The sequence below is a fragment of the Odocoileus virginianus genome, chromosome 21 (genome assembly GCF_023699985.2).
Source record: "Odocoileus virginianus isolate 20LAN1187 ecotype Illinois chromosome 21, Ovbor_1.2, whole genome shotgun sequence".
Taxonomy (NCBI): domain Eukaryota; kingdom Metazoa; phylum Chordata; class Mammalia; order Artiodactyla; family Cervidae; genus Odocoileus; species Odocoileus virginianus.
Window position 1 is genome coordinate 18,958,699 of NC_069694.1, and position 13,966 is coordinate 18,972,664.

The following is a 13,966-nucleotide window of genomic DNA, read 5'->3' on the forward strand; positions in this document are numbered from 1 at the left end:
ATTCCTCGCATTTCTAGTTCTTGTGACTAAGTGCCTCCAACATGAGCTGTTTGTGGTTTCAAAGAAAAGAGGTATTGGTCTCTTCCCGGCCCCACATCCCAAGCCTGGGTGGTAAAAATGCCCATCGGTGCATCCATGTTCGGCCGGGAATCAGCCAAGATAGGACACAGAGGACTGTCAGCGGAGAAAGCTGTCAAAGCATGAAGGACCTCCGAAGTGTCTAGATCAGGTCTCAGCTCAGCTAAGCAGCTGGGAGCAACACAGAGCCCCCTGCTGTCCCAAAGGTCTCAACAGAGGAGACCACGTGTACGAAGGGGCCGGAGGAGCTTGCTGGCACCACAAAGCCTCACAGAAAACCCAGACCCTGGCCAGGTTCCCATCTCTAACCCCATCTCCCACCGGTGGCCCCTCATTCATTCCTACTTCTAACTATTCCTCAAACAGGCCAAGTTCATTCCCAAGCAGGGCCTTTGCTCTTGCTGTGACCTCTGCCCAAAAGACTGCTTATCCTGCCTAGAAGCAGCTTTCCCAGGCGTCACAAGCCTTCCTGCTCCTTGCCATCCAGCTCTCCAATCTTGGTCCCCTCCTGCGAGAGGCCTTTCCTGACCACCCCATCTAAATGAGCAACACCCCCGCCACAATCCATCATCCCTCTCCATTATACCTTCCTGCTTGACTTCCTCTGTGGTGCTTTACACATCTGAAATGATCTTGTTCATTATTTGCTTATGTGTTTAGAGAAGCACCTGGTAAGCAGTAGGCTCTCAATGAACATGTGCTGAATGAATGGACGAATGCGTAAACGAATGAATGGAAAATCTTACTAAGTGTTTTCTATAATAAGGATCCGATCACCTACAGTCAGGGCACCCTCCTCCTTTCAGTTACCAGGGGCAGAGACCACAAGAAATAACCCCGTGGTTGGCAACAACTTAACAACCAGCCAGCAGTGATATCCACACACATTGCTGGGCATGGTTCCAAAGCTAAAAGGCACTAATTGCTTTTATCTAAGGAGGTAGAAACACAGTCCCTCCGTGTCCTCTGGTCCTGATGCTCTGCATGTCGCTGTCTGTTGCCGAGTTAATCGCTCCTGTCTCACACAGCCAGCTTGAGCTTCCTTCTGCCTATGTCTGGGATGGTGACAGGTTCCTACACAGAGGAGAGAGGTACTGCGCCCCTGTACATGTGTGTCCACGTGTGTGTGTGTGTGTGTGTGTGTGTGCAAAAAAGCAGCGACACTCCGGAAGGGTTAACTCACAATCAGGCTGCCTGTGCTCAGGGCCCTCCGGCTGGCCCAGGAATGGGGTGGGCCTGGAAGGTGGAGCGGGCTTGGCTCGCATCAGCTGCTCTTTCCAGGAGTGCAAATGCCTGCCCAGCTGGCCTGAGCATGCTGAACTCCAGTCGCCTTTAAGAATGGCCGCAGGAGCCCACACCTGGCAATCACTCCCCCTACCCTCCTGCCTCTCCACAGCAGGTTGCATTTGGGAGACTCTCCGGTCAGTCGTTAGAGGAATGAGCCTGAGCCGAGAGTGAGCCATTCACCAGCTTGCCAACACTTGGTGGAAAGCAGCAGGCAAGCATGGATGTGGTTGACAGCCTTCTCATGAATGAAAGCAACCTGACTCCCCCCTGTGAACTGGGGATCGAAAATGAGACGCTTTTCTGCTTGGATCAGCCCCATCCTTCCAAAGGTAGGTGTCAGAGGCTGTTATCTGAATTCAGAAAACCTTAAGTTTGTGGAAAAAATCAGCAAAGGCAAGGCTGACTGTGAAAATAGAACACAGTCCTCGTGAGACGAGGTTGGATAAAGTCATCAGTTCAGAAGTTTGGGGAAGAGATCTAAAAGCAGAACTGAGTCCAATGCTCTTATTGTTCCCCATGGGAGAGTTGGGATTAATGCATAGGACTTGGGGGGTACAAAAGCAGTGGGAAGAGGAGCTGAAGTGGAGCCAGAAGGAGTACAAGTGTAAAAGCTGGGACTTACCAGCATCACAGAAAAGGCGCCGTCACAATCTAGCTGTCGCCTTTCCTTGGGGGAAATCGGTGTGAAGAAGTGATTAAACCGAAATAATGCTTAGCAGCCAGGGAAGAAAGCAAATCACTGGAGGAGCTTTGTTCTTAAGAAAAAGTGGTTCCCCGAGTGAGCGGTCCTTTAACAGACCAGCCTTTCAGAAGCTACTAAATCACTCCTCATTTTGTTTCTGCAAAATATCGTAAGTATGGGGAGAGCTGGGGTCGGCGAGGCACACCCCTGAAAATACAAACCGGCAGGAAATAAGCATTCATTTGGTGTGCCGGGGTTTTAACATTCTGCCCTCATCACCTCCATCTCTCCGGCTCGTCCGGGTTCCTCCTTGCAGAGTGGCAGCCGGCCGTGCAGATTCTCTTATACTCCTTGATATTCCTGCTCAGCGTGCTGGGAAACACGCTGGTCATTACGGTGCTGATTAGGAACAAGAGGATGAGAACAGTGACCAACATTTTCCTCCTCTCCCTGGCTGTCAGCGACCTCATGCTCTGTCTCTTCTGCATGCCATTCAACCTCATCCCCAACCTGCTCAAGGATTTCATCTTCGGGAGCGCTGTTTGCAAGACCACCACCTACTTCATGGGTGAGTTGCTGCTGGTGCCTATTTCTGGAGTTTCACCCTAAATCAGTGAAGCTCAGTCCCAGACCTTCCTTAACCCCTGAGAGCCTCCACAGAGAAGCCCTGATGGGTGTACAGAACAGAACATCTGACTGCATGGGGCTGCGAACAAGGACAGAGGAGCTGGCTCTGTGGGAGGGTCCATCCTCGAAACGCCCCAGCAGTCACTCCCCAGTCAGGGGATCAGTTCCTCAAAGTGGAGTGACACTGGTTTTGCTTGCTTCTGTTAGAAAGACAGACAGATTCAAGCTGATCTGTGCCTTCCTGGAAGTCACTGATTGTACACTGAGCTCTACCCACCCAAGGCCTGGCTTTTAGGATGGCCAGGCTGCCGGAAGAGGGCTTTTTCTGCTGCCCTTCCGGCTCTTAGAGGGAACAGGGTTATTCAAAAACCAGTTTCACCAGAGGTCTAGATTCTCTTCTCAGGATTCACTTTCCAGCCTCTTTTCACAGGGGCTGGGACCATCTTAGGCAGAAAGAGAGAGAGAACCTCTGCCACTAGACAACAAGTTGAATCTGCTCCCACTGCCTGGGTGGATAAGCTCACCCTGATTGACTGAGATATGCAGCTCGCTGCCTTTGCCAATCAGAATGATGGTGATGATGAAAAATCATAAGACCTAATGTCTTTGAGTACATTTTTTTTGAGTACCAGATGTTCTACTAAATGCTTTAAGTTTTTACTTCCATGATCATATTTTATCTCACAACCACTCTATGAGGTATACACAGTTATTCTTCCCTGTCTCACTGAGAGGGAACAGAGGCATAGAGAGGTTAATAACGTGCCCAGGGACACACAGGTGGTAGGCCACAGAGGTGACTTGAACCCCAATTGGCAGCCACTACAATGGTGAGTGAATACACAGCCTCGTTTTGCCAACTGCTGTGGCTCATCTGAGGCTGAAACAAGACATTTCTCTTGGTCCCCTCTGCCTGCCAAAATGCCTCATCCCTTGCCCATTCTGAGAGCTGGTTGGAGGGGGAGGAAAAGAGGCGGGAAATGAAGAAGGAGTCGGTTGTTCTGACCTAAGCCCTGCAAAATATGCAGAGCTGAACCGCCTAGGGCAGCTATCAGTGACCAGAAAGCTTTAAAAGCCTTTATTTCTTCCAACTGAGGAAGTAGGATCCAGCGCTGACAAAACGATGATGAATGACTGATCTACATGCCATGGACAAATAACCGAGAAAGTGTCAATCTGGGTCCAAGTACTCTAAAAAGAAAAATGGACTCACAAATGAAAAGGATCATTGTTAAACAATGATGCAATAATAATAACCAACATCTCACAGTGCCTCAGGCTTTTAAGGCCTGTCTGTATATATCCTACCGCAATATTTAATCATTTTAACCAGGGTTTATGAAAGGAGATTAAAAATGAGTCCTTGTGTAGTTGCACAACATAAATGTGCTAAATGCCACAGAGTTGTTTACTTTAAAATGATTAATTTTATGTTATATGAATTTCATCTCAATAAAAATAAATGTTTTAAAATAGCTGGGGTCTGAGCTAGGAGCCTTAACACTCTTTCTGAAAATACCCAGTACAGACTGTTCTAGAAAATGAAAAGCAATATAATTCTAAAAGTGTTTGCAATACCATAATGGTTTTGTTGGATTTCTGATTCCAGTCATTTCAATTCCTCCCTTGATTTCATGTTCCTAACAGTTAACACGCATTAAATTCCTAATACATAGCCAAAAAGGCTCCCCAGGTGGCTCAATGGGTAAAGAAACTGCCTGCAATGCAGGAGACACAGAAGACATAGGCTTGATCCCTGGGTTGGGAACATCCCCTGGAGAAGGGCATGGCAATTCACTGCAGTGTTCTTGCCTGGAGAATCCCATGGTCAGAGGAGTCTGCCAGGCTACAGTCCATAAAGTCCAAAAGAGTCAAACACGACTGAAGTGACTGAGCACCCATGCACACAGCAAAAAAAAAAAAAGTGCTTGCCTGATGATGGGTTTATAATTACCCATTATAAGGCTGAGCACTGAAGAACTGATACTTTTGAACTGTGGTGTTGGAGAAGATTCTTGAGAGTCCTTTGGACTGCAAGGAGAGCAAACCAGTCAATCCTAAAGGAAATCAATCCTGAAAATCCATCGGAAAGACTGACGCTGAAGCTGATGCTCCAAAACTTTGGTCACCTGATGCGAAGAGCAGACTCAGGCTCTGATGCTGGGAAAGACTGAAGGCAGGAGGAGAAGGGGCTCAATGGAGGATGAGATGGTTGGATGGCATCACCGACTCGGTGGACATGAGTTTGTGCAAACTCCAAGAGATGGTGAAGGACAGGGAAGCCTGGTGTGCTGCAGAGTCGGACACAACTAAGAGAGTGAACAACAGCAATAGATTTCACTCTGAGGAGTTTGGGGCTGTATTCTCTCATCCAAATGTCAACTCCTTAGGGTAAATTCCTGTAAAACAGCAAATCCTATCTCTGAACCTGAGTTCTTAGCTATGGTTTTAGGGTTCTAGATTCCTTTAAGTCTCTGAGGAACACTATGGATATTCTCCCTAGAAAAAGGATATTTTTATATATAGTTTCACAAAAGGCCCCAGGCTAAGAAGTTCTCCCAAATTGGGATTGATTTGAAGGTTTAAGAAATCATGGTAAGAGATAAGAGAAGAATCAGCTGAATTTATAGATGAAGAATTAAAGGGAATCTTATAGGGGTAAGACATTATAATCAGTATATATGCACACAAAATACAAAAATTAAGTAAAATTAAGTTTTTTGACGATGCTGTAAGTATATCCTCTTGTTGTTGTTGTTCAGTTGCTCAGTTATGTCTGACTCTTTGTGACCCCATGGACTGTAGCACACCAGGCTTCTCTGTCCTTCACCGACTCCTAGAGTTTGCTAAAATGCATTACCATTGATTCAGTGATGCCATCCAACCATCTCATCCTCTGTCATCCCCTTCTCCTGCCCTCAATTTTTCCCAGCATCAGGGTCTTTTCCACTGAGTCAGCTCTTTGCATCAGGTGGCCAAAATACTGGAGCATCAGCTTCAGCATCAGTCCTTCCAATGACTATTCAGGGTTGATTTCCTTTTAGATGACATGTTTTGATGTCTTTCTCACTGATGATGAATATTTGATGAATGATCCTTCTACAAAACATAGAAAAGCAAAAAGAGTTAGAAAGAAGACCCCATTCCTCCTATCCCGAGAAAAACATTAGTTACAATATGGGGATTTTCCCCTTCATCCTTTTTCATTAGGTATTTTTTCAACACTCCATTTTGAAATTTAGACTGTTTCACTCAAAAACAGTCTGTGTACTAGAAATTTTCAGGAAGAGTCTTAATGCTCCCATCTCAGACCCCACTGAATTTTTGGAGCCACTGTCCTTGAGAATATTGGATTAAAAGGTCAACTTTATGCAGATCATGCTCAAAACTAAAGTTGTTCTACAGGTCACTCAGAAACCTCTTCTGTAGGGTAGGAACATAGTTCATCCACTTGGTTATTAATTAATGAGCACCTTCAGCCTAAGAAGGAGCTAGGTCGTAATCAAAGTTCAATAAACTTATCTAAAATACATTGGCAATACAATGTACTTGCAAACACATTGCTTGATCTGCCTCAAATCCTTCTGGGAACAAAGCTGGGAATAAATCATTTTTTAAAAATATACATACACAGTATTTCTTTACCTTCTGAATATTTTCCTTTATTATCTATCAAACCTCTGCAGATCAGGTAAGCTTAAGCTCATGTGCAAATAAACTTCAGATTTCAGAGCTGACATCACCAGCTTCTTTGTTCCTTTCCCAGGCACCTCTGTGAGTGTCTCCACCTTTAATCTGGTCGCCATATCACTGGAGAGATATGGTGCAATTTGCAAACCCTTACAGTCCCGAGTTTGGCAAACGAAGTCCCATGCTTTGAAGGTGATTGCTGCTACCTGGTGCCTCTCCTTCACCATCATGACTCCATACCCAATTTATAGCAACTTGGTGCCTTTTACCAAAAATAACAACCAGACCGCAAATATGTGCCGCTTTCTACTACCAAGTGATGTCATGCAGCAGTCCTGGTAAGGCTGCCTGGGTTTATTTGTTTACTCTAACTTGATAGAATTGTTCAGTTTTAATAAAAACTGGAATGTATTGTCCAGTGTCTGCAGGATCAGTTTCCTGGAGACTTTTTTGAGAAGACTTGTCTTAACCTCTTTCTAGAATAATAGTGAGAGCGAACACTTTGAATGTTGTATTTGAAATGCCATACCTGTATTAAAATCAACGAATCCTCTCAAAACCTCATAGGCTGGGTGCTATCACTGTCCCCATTTTACAGATGAAGAAACTGAGACATGGAGAGGTTAAGTTGTTCAAGCTCCCAAACCTAGAAGAGATGACAGTGTCTGGGCTTAACCACTATGCAGTGTGCTTCTGGAAAGTCTAGTGGGGATTTTGGCTGAGACAGTGGAAGAGCTCTGGTTTTCCAAAAACTGGAGATAGAACTGAGGAGTCCAAAACCCCAAATCCCATGTTATTTTTCTTAGAGTTGCAGTGGTGGTACTTACACAGAACACTTTACTAGGAATACAAATGCAAAGTTGTGCTACCTGTTTCTTTGCTCACTAGCGGGTGATATTGGACAAGTTTATAACTTCCTTGACATTCAAGTTCCTTACACAAAGATTTAAGAATAAAGATACCTTTTTATATATATCACTAGGTGGATGTGAGATTCAAATGAGAGAATGTTTATGAAAACGTCATTAAATATATTCAAAAAGGCTACGCAAATGCAGGGCATTATGTTTACTAATTCCCAGCATGTTTTAGAAGCAGAGGGCTAGACATTCAAAAATGGCTCAAAACCAAGATAATCTCTGCGTTCTTTGCCTTCCTTTTTTTCATTTCAACCAAGATACACATACACTCAGAGAATTATGTTGCAGATGAGGGACATTTCCAAGACTTGAAAAGAAATCTTATCAAAACATGTCCAATTGAAATGAGAAATGGCTCAGCCACTGTGAGTCTCTGACAATTTTATGGCCTAATTGTGTAACCTTACACATGCCAGACTGCAAAAGTGATTTAGGGGCCAGACTCAAGAAGAAGGAGGCTGCAGTTCTTCAGGAATCAAACATGTTTAGAGAAAGCATAACTCTGGTCCCCCAGGCACTAGAATGAGTTTGCCACTGTGCCTAATGGGTTGAAACAGCCAGAATAATTTATTTTGCAAAACAAAGGTTTTCCAGCATTGCTACCTATGCACTGGATGATTCTGGTGCTATAAAGTCAACAAATGGTATTAATATATTGTGATGCTTAAGAACATAACATCTAGAATCACATGCTTGAGTTCAGATCCCATCTTTGCCACTAGCTGCGTGACTTTGGACAAATTATTTATTCTGCCTGTTTCCTTATCTGTAAAATGGGTATTAAGTTAATAGTATCTACTTCAAAAATTATTATGGGAATTAAATATAGTATTATATGTACTATATTGAAATTTAATAATTTAACAAGTCATCAATGAATATAAACTCCTATAATTTTATTATTGTTATTTCAGTAACAGCTTTATTGAGGTATTCACATACTCTCATTGGCTTGTTTTTTTTTTTAAAGCTCTCATTAGTTTTAAATGTAAACTTGTTTCAGGCACAGACTTACACAAAACTTTTCCAATCTAACTAGTCCTTCATAAGAGACTTTATCTGGGAGAAAAGAAGTAAACATTTTCTAATGACTGAACCTCCAGACATGGAATTTCCAAAGATATTAAATACTGGTAATTAATGTGCTTGCTCCAACTCATTAAAATGGAGATGAACCCTGTTTATTCCATCTCATCTTAGTCTGAAATGCTGGAGTTGCTGATTATTGGATTGCTTTTTATTTTATTAGGCACACATTCCTGTTACTCATCCTCTTTCTTATTCCTGGAATTGTGATGATGGTGGCATATGGATTAATCTCTTTGGAACTTTACCAAGGAATAAAATTTGATGCTAGCCAGAAGAAGTCTGCTCGAGGTAACTATCTTTTATCTGTTGGTTTATGCCAAAAGATTACACAAGCCTTGTTTTCTATAACTTACATATATCCAGAGTATATACTTTTGAAAATATTTCAAGTATTTCAAAATACTTTTCAAAAGTATTCTTAGGAGACTTTGTGTCAGAAGGCATGGTCATGAGACCCAGTGTCTCTGTTTCCTGTAGAAAGAAGAAATTATTTCTCCCAAAAGGGTACTAAATGGAATAAAATGAGATAATATACCCATTGCCCAATTACAAGCTCAGGGCCCATAGGTTCAGGGTCTCTGTGATATTGTATTCAAATGGACCCCTGTGCATACAAAGCAAATTGTCATTCCAGGTGCCATCCTCTCTTTCCGCCTCCACTCCCACCCTTGACTCCCGATACAGCTGCCGTGGAACCTCACATCTCCCTGCTCCTCCCTTTTTTAACGTTTGGACCTGCATGCTCTTTTTTGGGGGGCTGTGCTGGGTCTTCACTGCTGCGCAGGCTTTCCTCTAGTTGCGGGGAGCAGGGGCTACTCTCCAGATGCAGTATGTGGGCTTCTCATCGCGGCGGCTTCTCTTGTTGTGGAGAACAGGCTCTGGGGCTCTAGGTCATCAGCAGTTGTGGCACACGGGCTCAGTCGTTGCGCTCCTGGATTCTAGAGCACAGAATCAATAGCTGTAGTGCCCTGCAGCATGTGGGATCTTCCCTGATCAGGATCATGTCTTCTGCATTGGTAGGTGGATTCTTTACCACTGAACCACCAGGGAAACCCACCCCCCATCCCTCCCTTTCATTACAGCCCACTCTTCACTGCAACCTACCCCACACCTTTGTTTACATCACTCACCACCCTCTCACTCCATCCTTCTGCTCAGCTCTTTACCACATAAACACCTAGGGTCTTCCCTGGCTTTTGTTGATTTTTGCTCATTATGCAGTAAAAGCAAACTGGAGGTTCCCCAAGTGAAAAGAAAACTCCCCGCCTTGAGGAGCTGGAAGAAGAGTGTGAATATTCATTCGTTAACAAATTTTTATCCTTACAGTCTACACACATAAAACATTATTTTACTATTTTAAATTATGCACATTCTATACTACACATTTTTAAAAATTAGTTTTAAGTAGCATTTCATTAGAAGGAAAGGAGTAGTATAGAGCAATACCTACCCATGTTACAGCAGGCCCGAGGTGGCCCATCGAGTAATACAGTTCAAGCTTGGTTTAGCCCCTGGATGGAGGGGGCAGGAATTCCATGCCCTCTGTCTGGCATGACCCATCCCCAAAAATAAGTGATGTGGCTTTGCCCACCCAGAAAGGAAACCGAGCTCGGGCAGCAGCGGCAGGTATGAGGACAGCGACGGCTGCTACCTGCAGAGACCCCAGCACCCAAGGAAGATGGAGCTGCGGCAGCTGTCCTCCGGCAGCAGCCGCAGGGTCCACCGCATCAGGAGCAGCAGCCCCGCGGCCAACCTCGTGGCCAAGAAGCGTGTCATCCGCATGCTGATGGTCATCGTGGTCCTCTTCTTCCTGTGCTGGATGCCCATCTTCAGCGCCAACGCCTGGCGGGCCTTTGACACCGCCTCTGCCGAGCGCCGCCTCTCGGGGACCCCCATCTCCTTCATCCTCCTGCTGTCCTACACCTCGTCCTGCGTCAACCCCATCATCTACTGCTTCATGAACAAGAGGTTCCGCCTCGGCTTCCTGGCCACGTTCCCCTGCTGCCCCAACCCCGGCCCCCCGGGAGCGCGAGGGGACGTGGGGGACGAGGTGGAGAGCGGCAGCACGCGGGCGTCTCTGTCCAAATGCTCCTACAGCCACGCAAGCGCCTCGGCGCCGCCCCCGTGAGCGCTGTCCCGGCCCCGCGCCGGGGAGGAAGCATGGAGGCAGGGACCGAGGGAGGCAGCAGAGAGGGGGGGAAAGAAGCAAGCAGGAGGAGAAGGAGGCAGGAAGTGAAGCAAGGCACCGTTCCCAGTGGGAACCATTCCCCGTCCGCCTGGCACCCTACCTCTGGGTTCCAGGGGAACGCTCCGAGGGTGGGGCCGTGACTGGGGCCCCAGGCAGGACGTTTTCAGTAATAGTCACCATCAGAAAACCTCAGCAGGCCAATGACAGGCGTTCACCAGGGCTCCTGCTGCACATGTAATTGCTAAGCACGTGTTCAAACGGGGATCTGGACCCTACTGAGCTTTAGAAGGTTCTAGAACACCCAAGGCGGGCTCTTAACTCCTCTTACTGACACCCTTCTGTGTTCTGCTGCTTCTGCTGATGTGGAATTGTGGAGGCCGCTCTGTACCTCAGGAGTCCAGCCCTCTTTCAGGAACATTCTGTAACCACCCACCTCACCATGACCGCACACAGGAACAGGGAGAAAACCCTCTCCTGGCCATTTTCTGTAAGAAAACAGCCTGACCTGTTCTTCTTGAGGTCAGTCAAGGACATTCACAGACATCAGTTGATATCATCATCAGAACAGCATACGGAACATTGTCTAAAGGATGGAATTTGGAACTTATATTTCTGAAAAGAGTATGTAGCAAGTAACTGTCTTAGCATAAGGGATGTTGAATGCCAGGAGGCGCCAAGAAATATTTTTCTAGTCTAATAATATATATTGCTTAACTCCACCTTTTCATGGTGATGTTAAACCCCATGGCTGCTTTGCCTCAACTTTAATTCTCATACTCATCCTCCTTTCTGGAAGGACCTCCAAATATGGAGAGCTATAATGTATGTGTACCTGGCCAAGCTGGAAACTCTGGGAGTTGGGCCCAGAATTAAAACTGGCATACTTGGACTCAACTAACAGATAGTCAAAGCCGTCTATGCCTTTAGATACAATCTATGTGTTTGTTAATATTTGTAGTAATTTTATGTGTATGTGAAACATGGACAGAGCTGTATGCTCTTTACATATAAGTATACTCTTTGGTGTGTTTAAAAAAAAGAATAGTGGATGGAGGTTGCAATTGAGAAAGTATTATCATTCTACATTCCTGTACCACAGTTGGAGTTTCATGCGAACTCTTTTTCTTTGAAAAATTGGTGTTGAAATTTTTCTTCTCCGGTATAGAAATCCCAACTTAAAATAAGACATGAGCTATACACTTAGATGCCAGGAAGTGCATTTCTAAAACTGCATGTGTCAGTCCAATCTAAGAGCCTCTTTCCTTCCCTCTCTTTCTTTCCCTTCCTCCCTCTTTCTGTCTCTGTCTGTCTGTCTGTCTCTCACCCTCTCTTTCATAGTTTTCATGCTTCCAAGCATCTGAGAGGTGAGCTTTTCTTTTTCCTGTTTGTGGGGGTCCATGACCACCCATTGATCCACACCTGACAGACACTCTTTGTGATGCACAAGGGCTAGTGATTTTTCTATTATTAAAAAAAAAAATCTATATGGGGGGTAGTACAGAGAGTGGCAGGAAGTGATCATGAATAGGGGAAGGGATGTGGTATATTCAACAAGATGTGAGTGTTGCCTTTGTTGTGTTTTTGTCAAACAGGGTAGAGAGGATAGTGTGCTAACAGAAGAAATTATTAAGGATGTGAACATTTTTTATAGGGGCCTTTCCAAGCCAGATGTTAATGTTTCTACTTCTCAGATGGCGATCTTATTTTCATACTTCAAACCAGTCATCTCTGTCAAGAATTTCCAGGTGAAAATTCAACTGACTAAAACGTGCACTGCTAAAATAGTAATGATAAAAGATTTAAGAAAGAAAGATGTCTCCAATATTTGAGGAATCCCACAGAACCTACAATTTTCCTGCCAGAAGAAGAAGCCTTCCTGGCTGACAGTGTTAGCATATAAATGAAGATTGATTAGCCTTCCTGCTCCCCCCCACCCTTATTGGAAACCTCTGGAAATTCCAAAGGTAACTTAACCTAAAAATAGGTTCACCAGATTTAGCAAATAAAATACAGGATGTCCAGTTAAATTCTAATTTCAAATAAACAACTAATAATTTTTTTTAGTATGAGTGTGTCTCATACCCTAAAATACATCTTGTGTTTTATCTGGCAACTCTACTTTAAATTAACTTTAAAAGCACGTAAGAACATAAACAAGATTTCCCAAAAATAGAGCAATAAAATGCCTCAGTTCACTAAATTTATTAGAAAGTCTTTCACATAATGGAAGTTATTTTTAAAAATAAGAAAAATGCCATTAACTTTCAGAATCTGTGCCTGACCTTTGGAAATGGTACTATCAACAGGCTGATTTTACTTCCAGAAAAAAATTGTTTTTAACATAAAGCTATTCTGATACTTTGTTGAGTCAATTGCCTTTATTTCACGCTAAACTGGATTCTTAAATTTGAAATAAAGTGACTTAATAGAGTTAAGAAAATAGATTCACCAAGTTTCTGGTGTTTTCTCGTGTCTTCTAGTAGCTTTCACTCATCACCAGAGTGGTAAGTTTGAACTTTGTAACTTTGATCTTTACCTAAGGCATGCATCTCAGTGGTTTCTTGTGCCCTAGTTACTGCGTAAATTCTCATAATAACTTGTGGTGGTGAATAAGCCATGCTTGTGTCTAGATGTCGGTTATACTTGTTCGTGCATGCTTAACAGGTGTCTTCTCCATTCACCTAAAACGTAATCCTGAGGTGAGCGACAATAGCTGTTGAATTGCCACTGTATTTCCTTCCAGTCTTCTGCCCAAAACTCTGTACACCATGAGTACTCAATAAATGTTGTGACTGACTGCTGCTCTGCCTCTGATGCTTCGGGGAACTCCTTTTCTCCATAGCAGTGAGTCGTAACGGGGGGGCATGGTCTGAGGGGACCATCGGGATTTCTGGAACTTTCTCTAACTCTGTGTGCATCCCCACCCAAGATTTGGCTGTGTGAGCCTTTGCTGCCATCATTCCCTCCTGCTCTCCCCTGGGGTATGTGTGTATAGTTGGAGATGCTACCCTTTGGAGATTCTTGCACCTGTAAACAGTGCTGAGACACAGATTTTTTTTAAGGGCTGAGGAAAAGGACAAATACTATAATTCTATCCACATGAGGTATCTAAAATAGTCAAAAACCATAAAAATAGAACATAGAAAAGTTATTACCAAGGCCTGGGGATTTAGTGCCTAGTGAATATAGAGTTTCCGTGTTACAAGATGAAAAAGTTCTAGGATCTTTTACCCAACTATGTAAAATATACTTAACACTACTGAACCATGCACTTAAAAATGGATAGGATGGTAAATTTAAAGTTACGTGTTTTTCAGACATAAAGAACAGACTTTTGGATACAGTGGGGGAAGGAGAGGATGGGGTGATTTGTGAGAATTGCATTGAAACAAATGCATTACTGTC

The 13,966-nt window shown here is 44.1% G+C and overlaps 1 protein-coding gene across 1 annotated transcript; it reads left to right on the forward strand.

The window, feature by feature from the left end:
- Positions 1-1,327: 1,327 nt before the first annotated feature.
- On the forward strand, positions 1,328-11,017 carry CCKAR (cholecystokinin A receptor). Its single transcript, XM_020897592.2, has 5 exons — positions 1,328-1,694; positions 2,364-2,615; positions 6,441-6,702; positions 8,534-8,661; positions 9,969-11,017. The coding sequence occupies exons 1-5, from the start codon at positions 1,583-1,585 to the stop codon at positions 10,499-10,501; spliced, it is 1,287 nt and encodes a 428-aa protein (XP_020753251.1). The 5' UTR covers positions 1,328-1,582; the 3' UTR covers positions 10,502-11,017.
- The last annotated feature ends 2,949 nt before the right edge of the window (positions 11,018-13,966 follow it).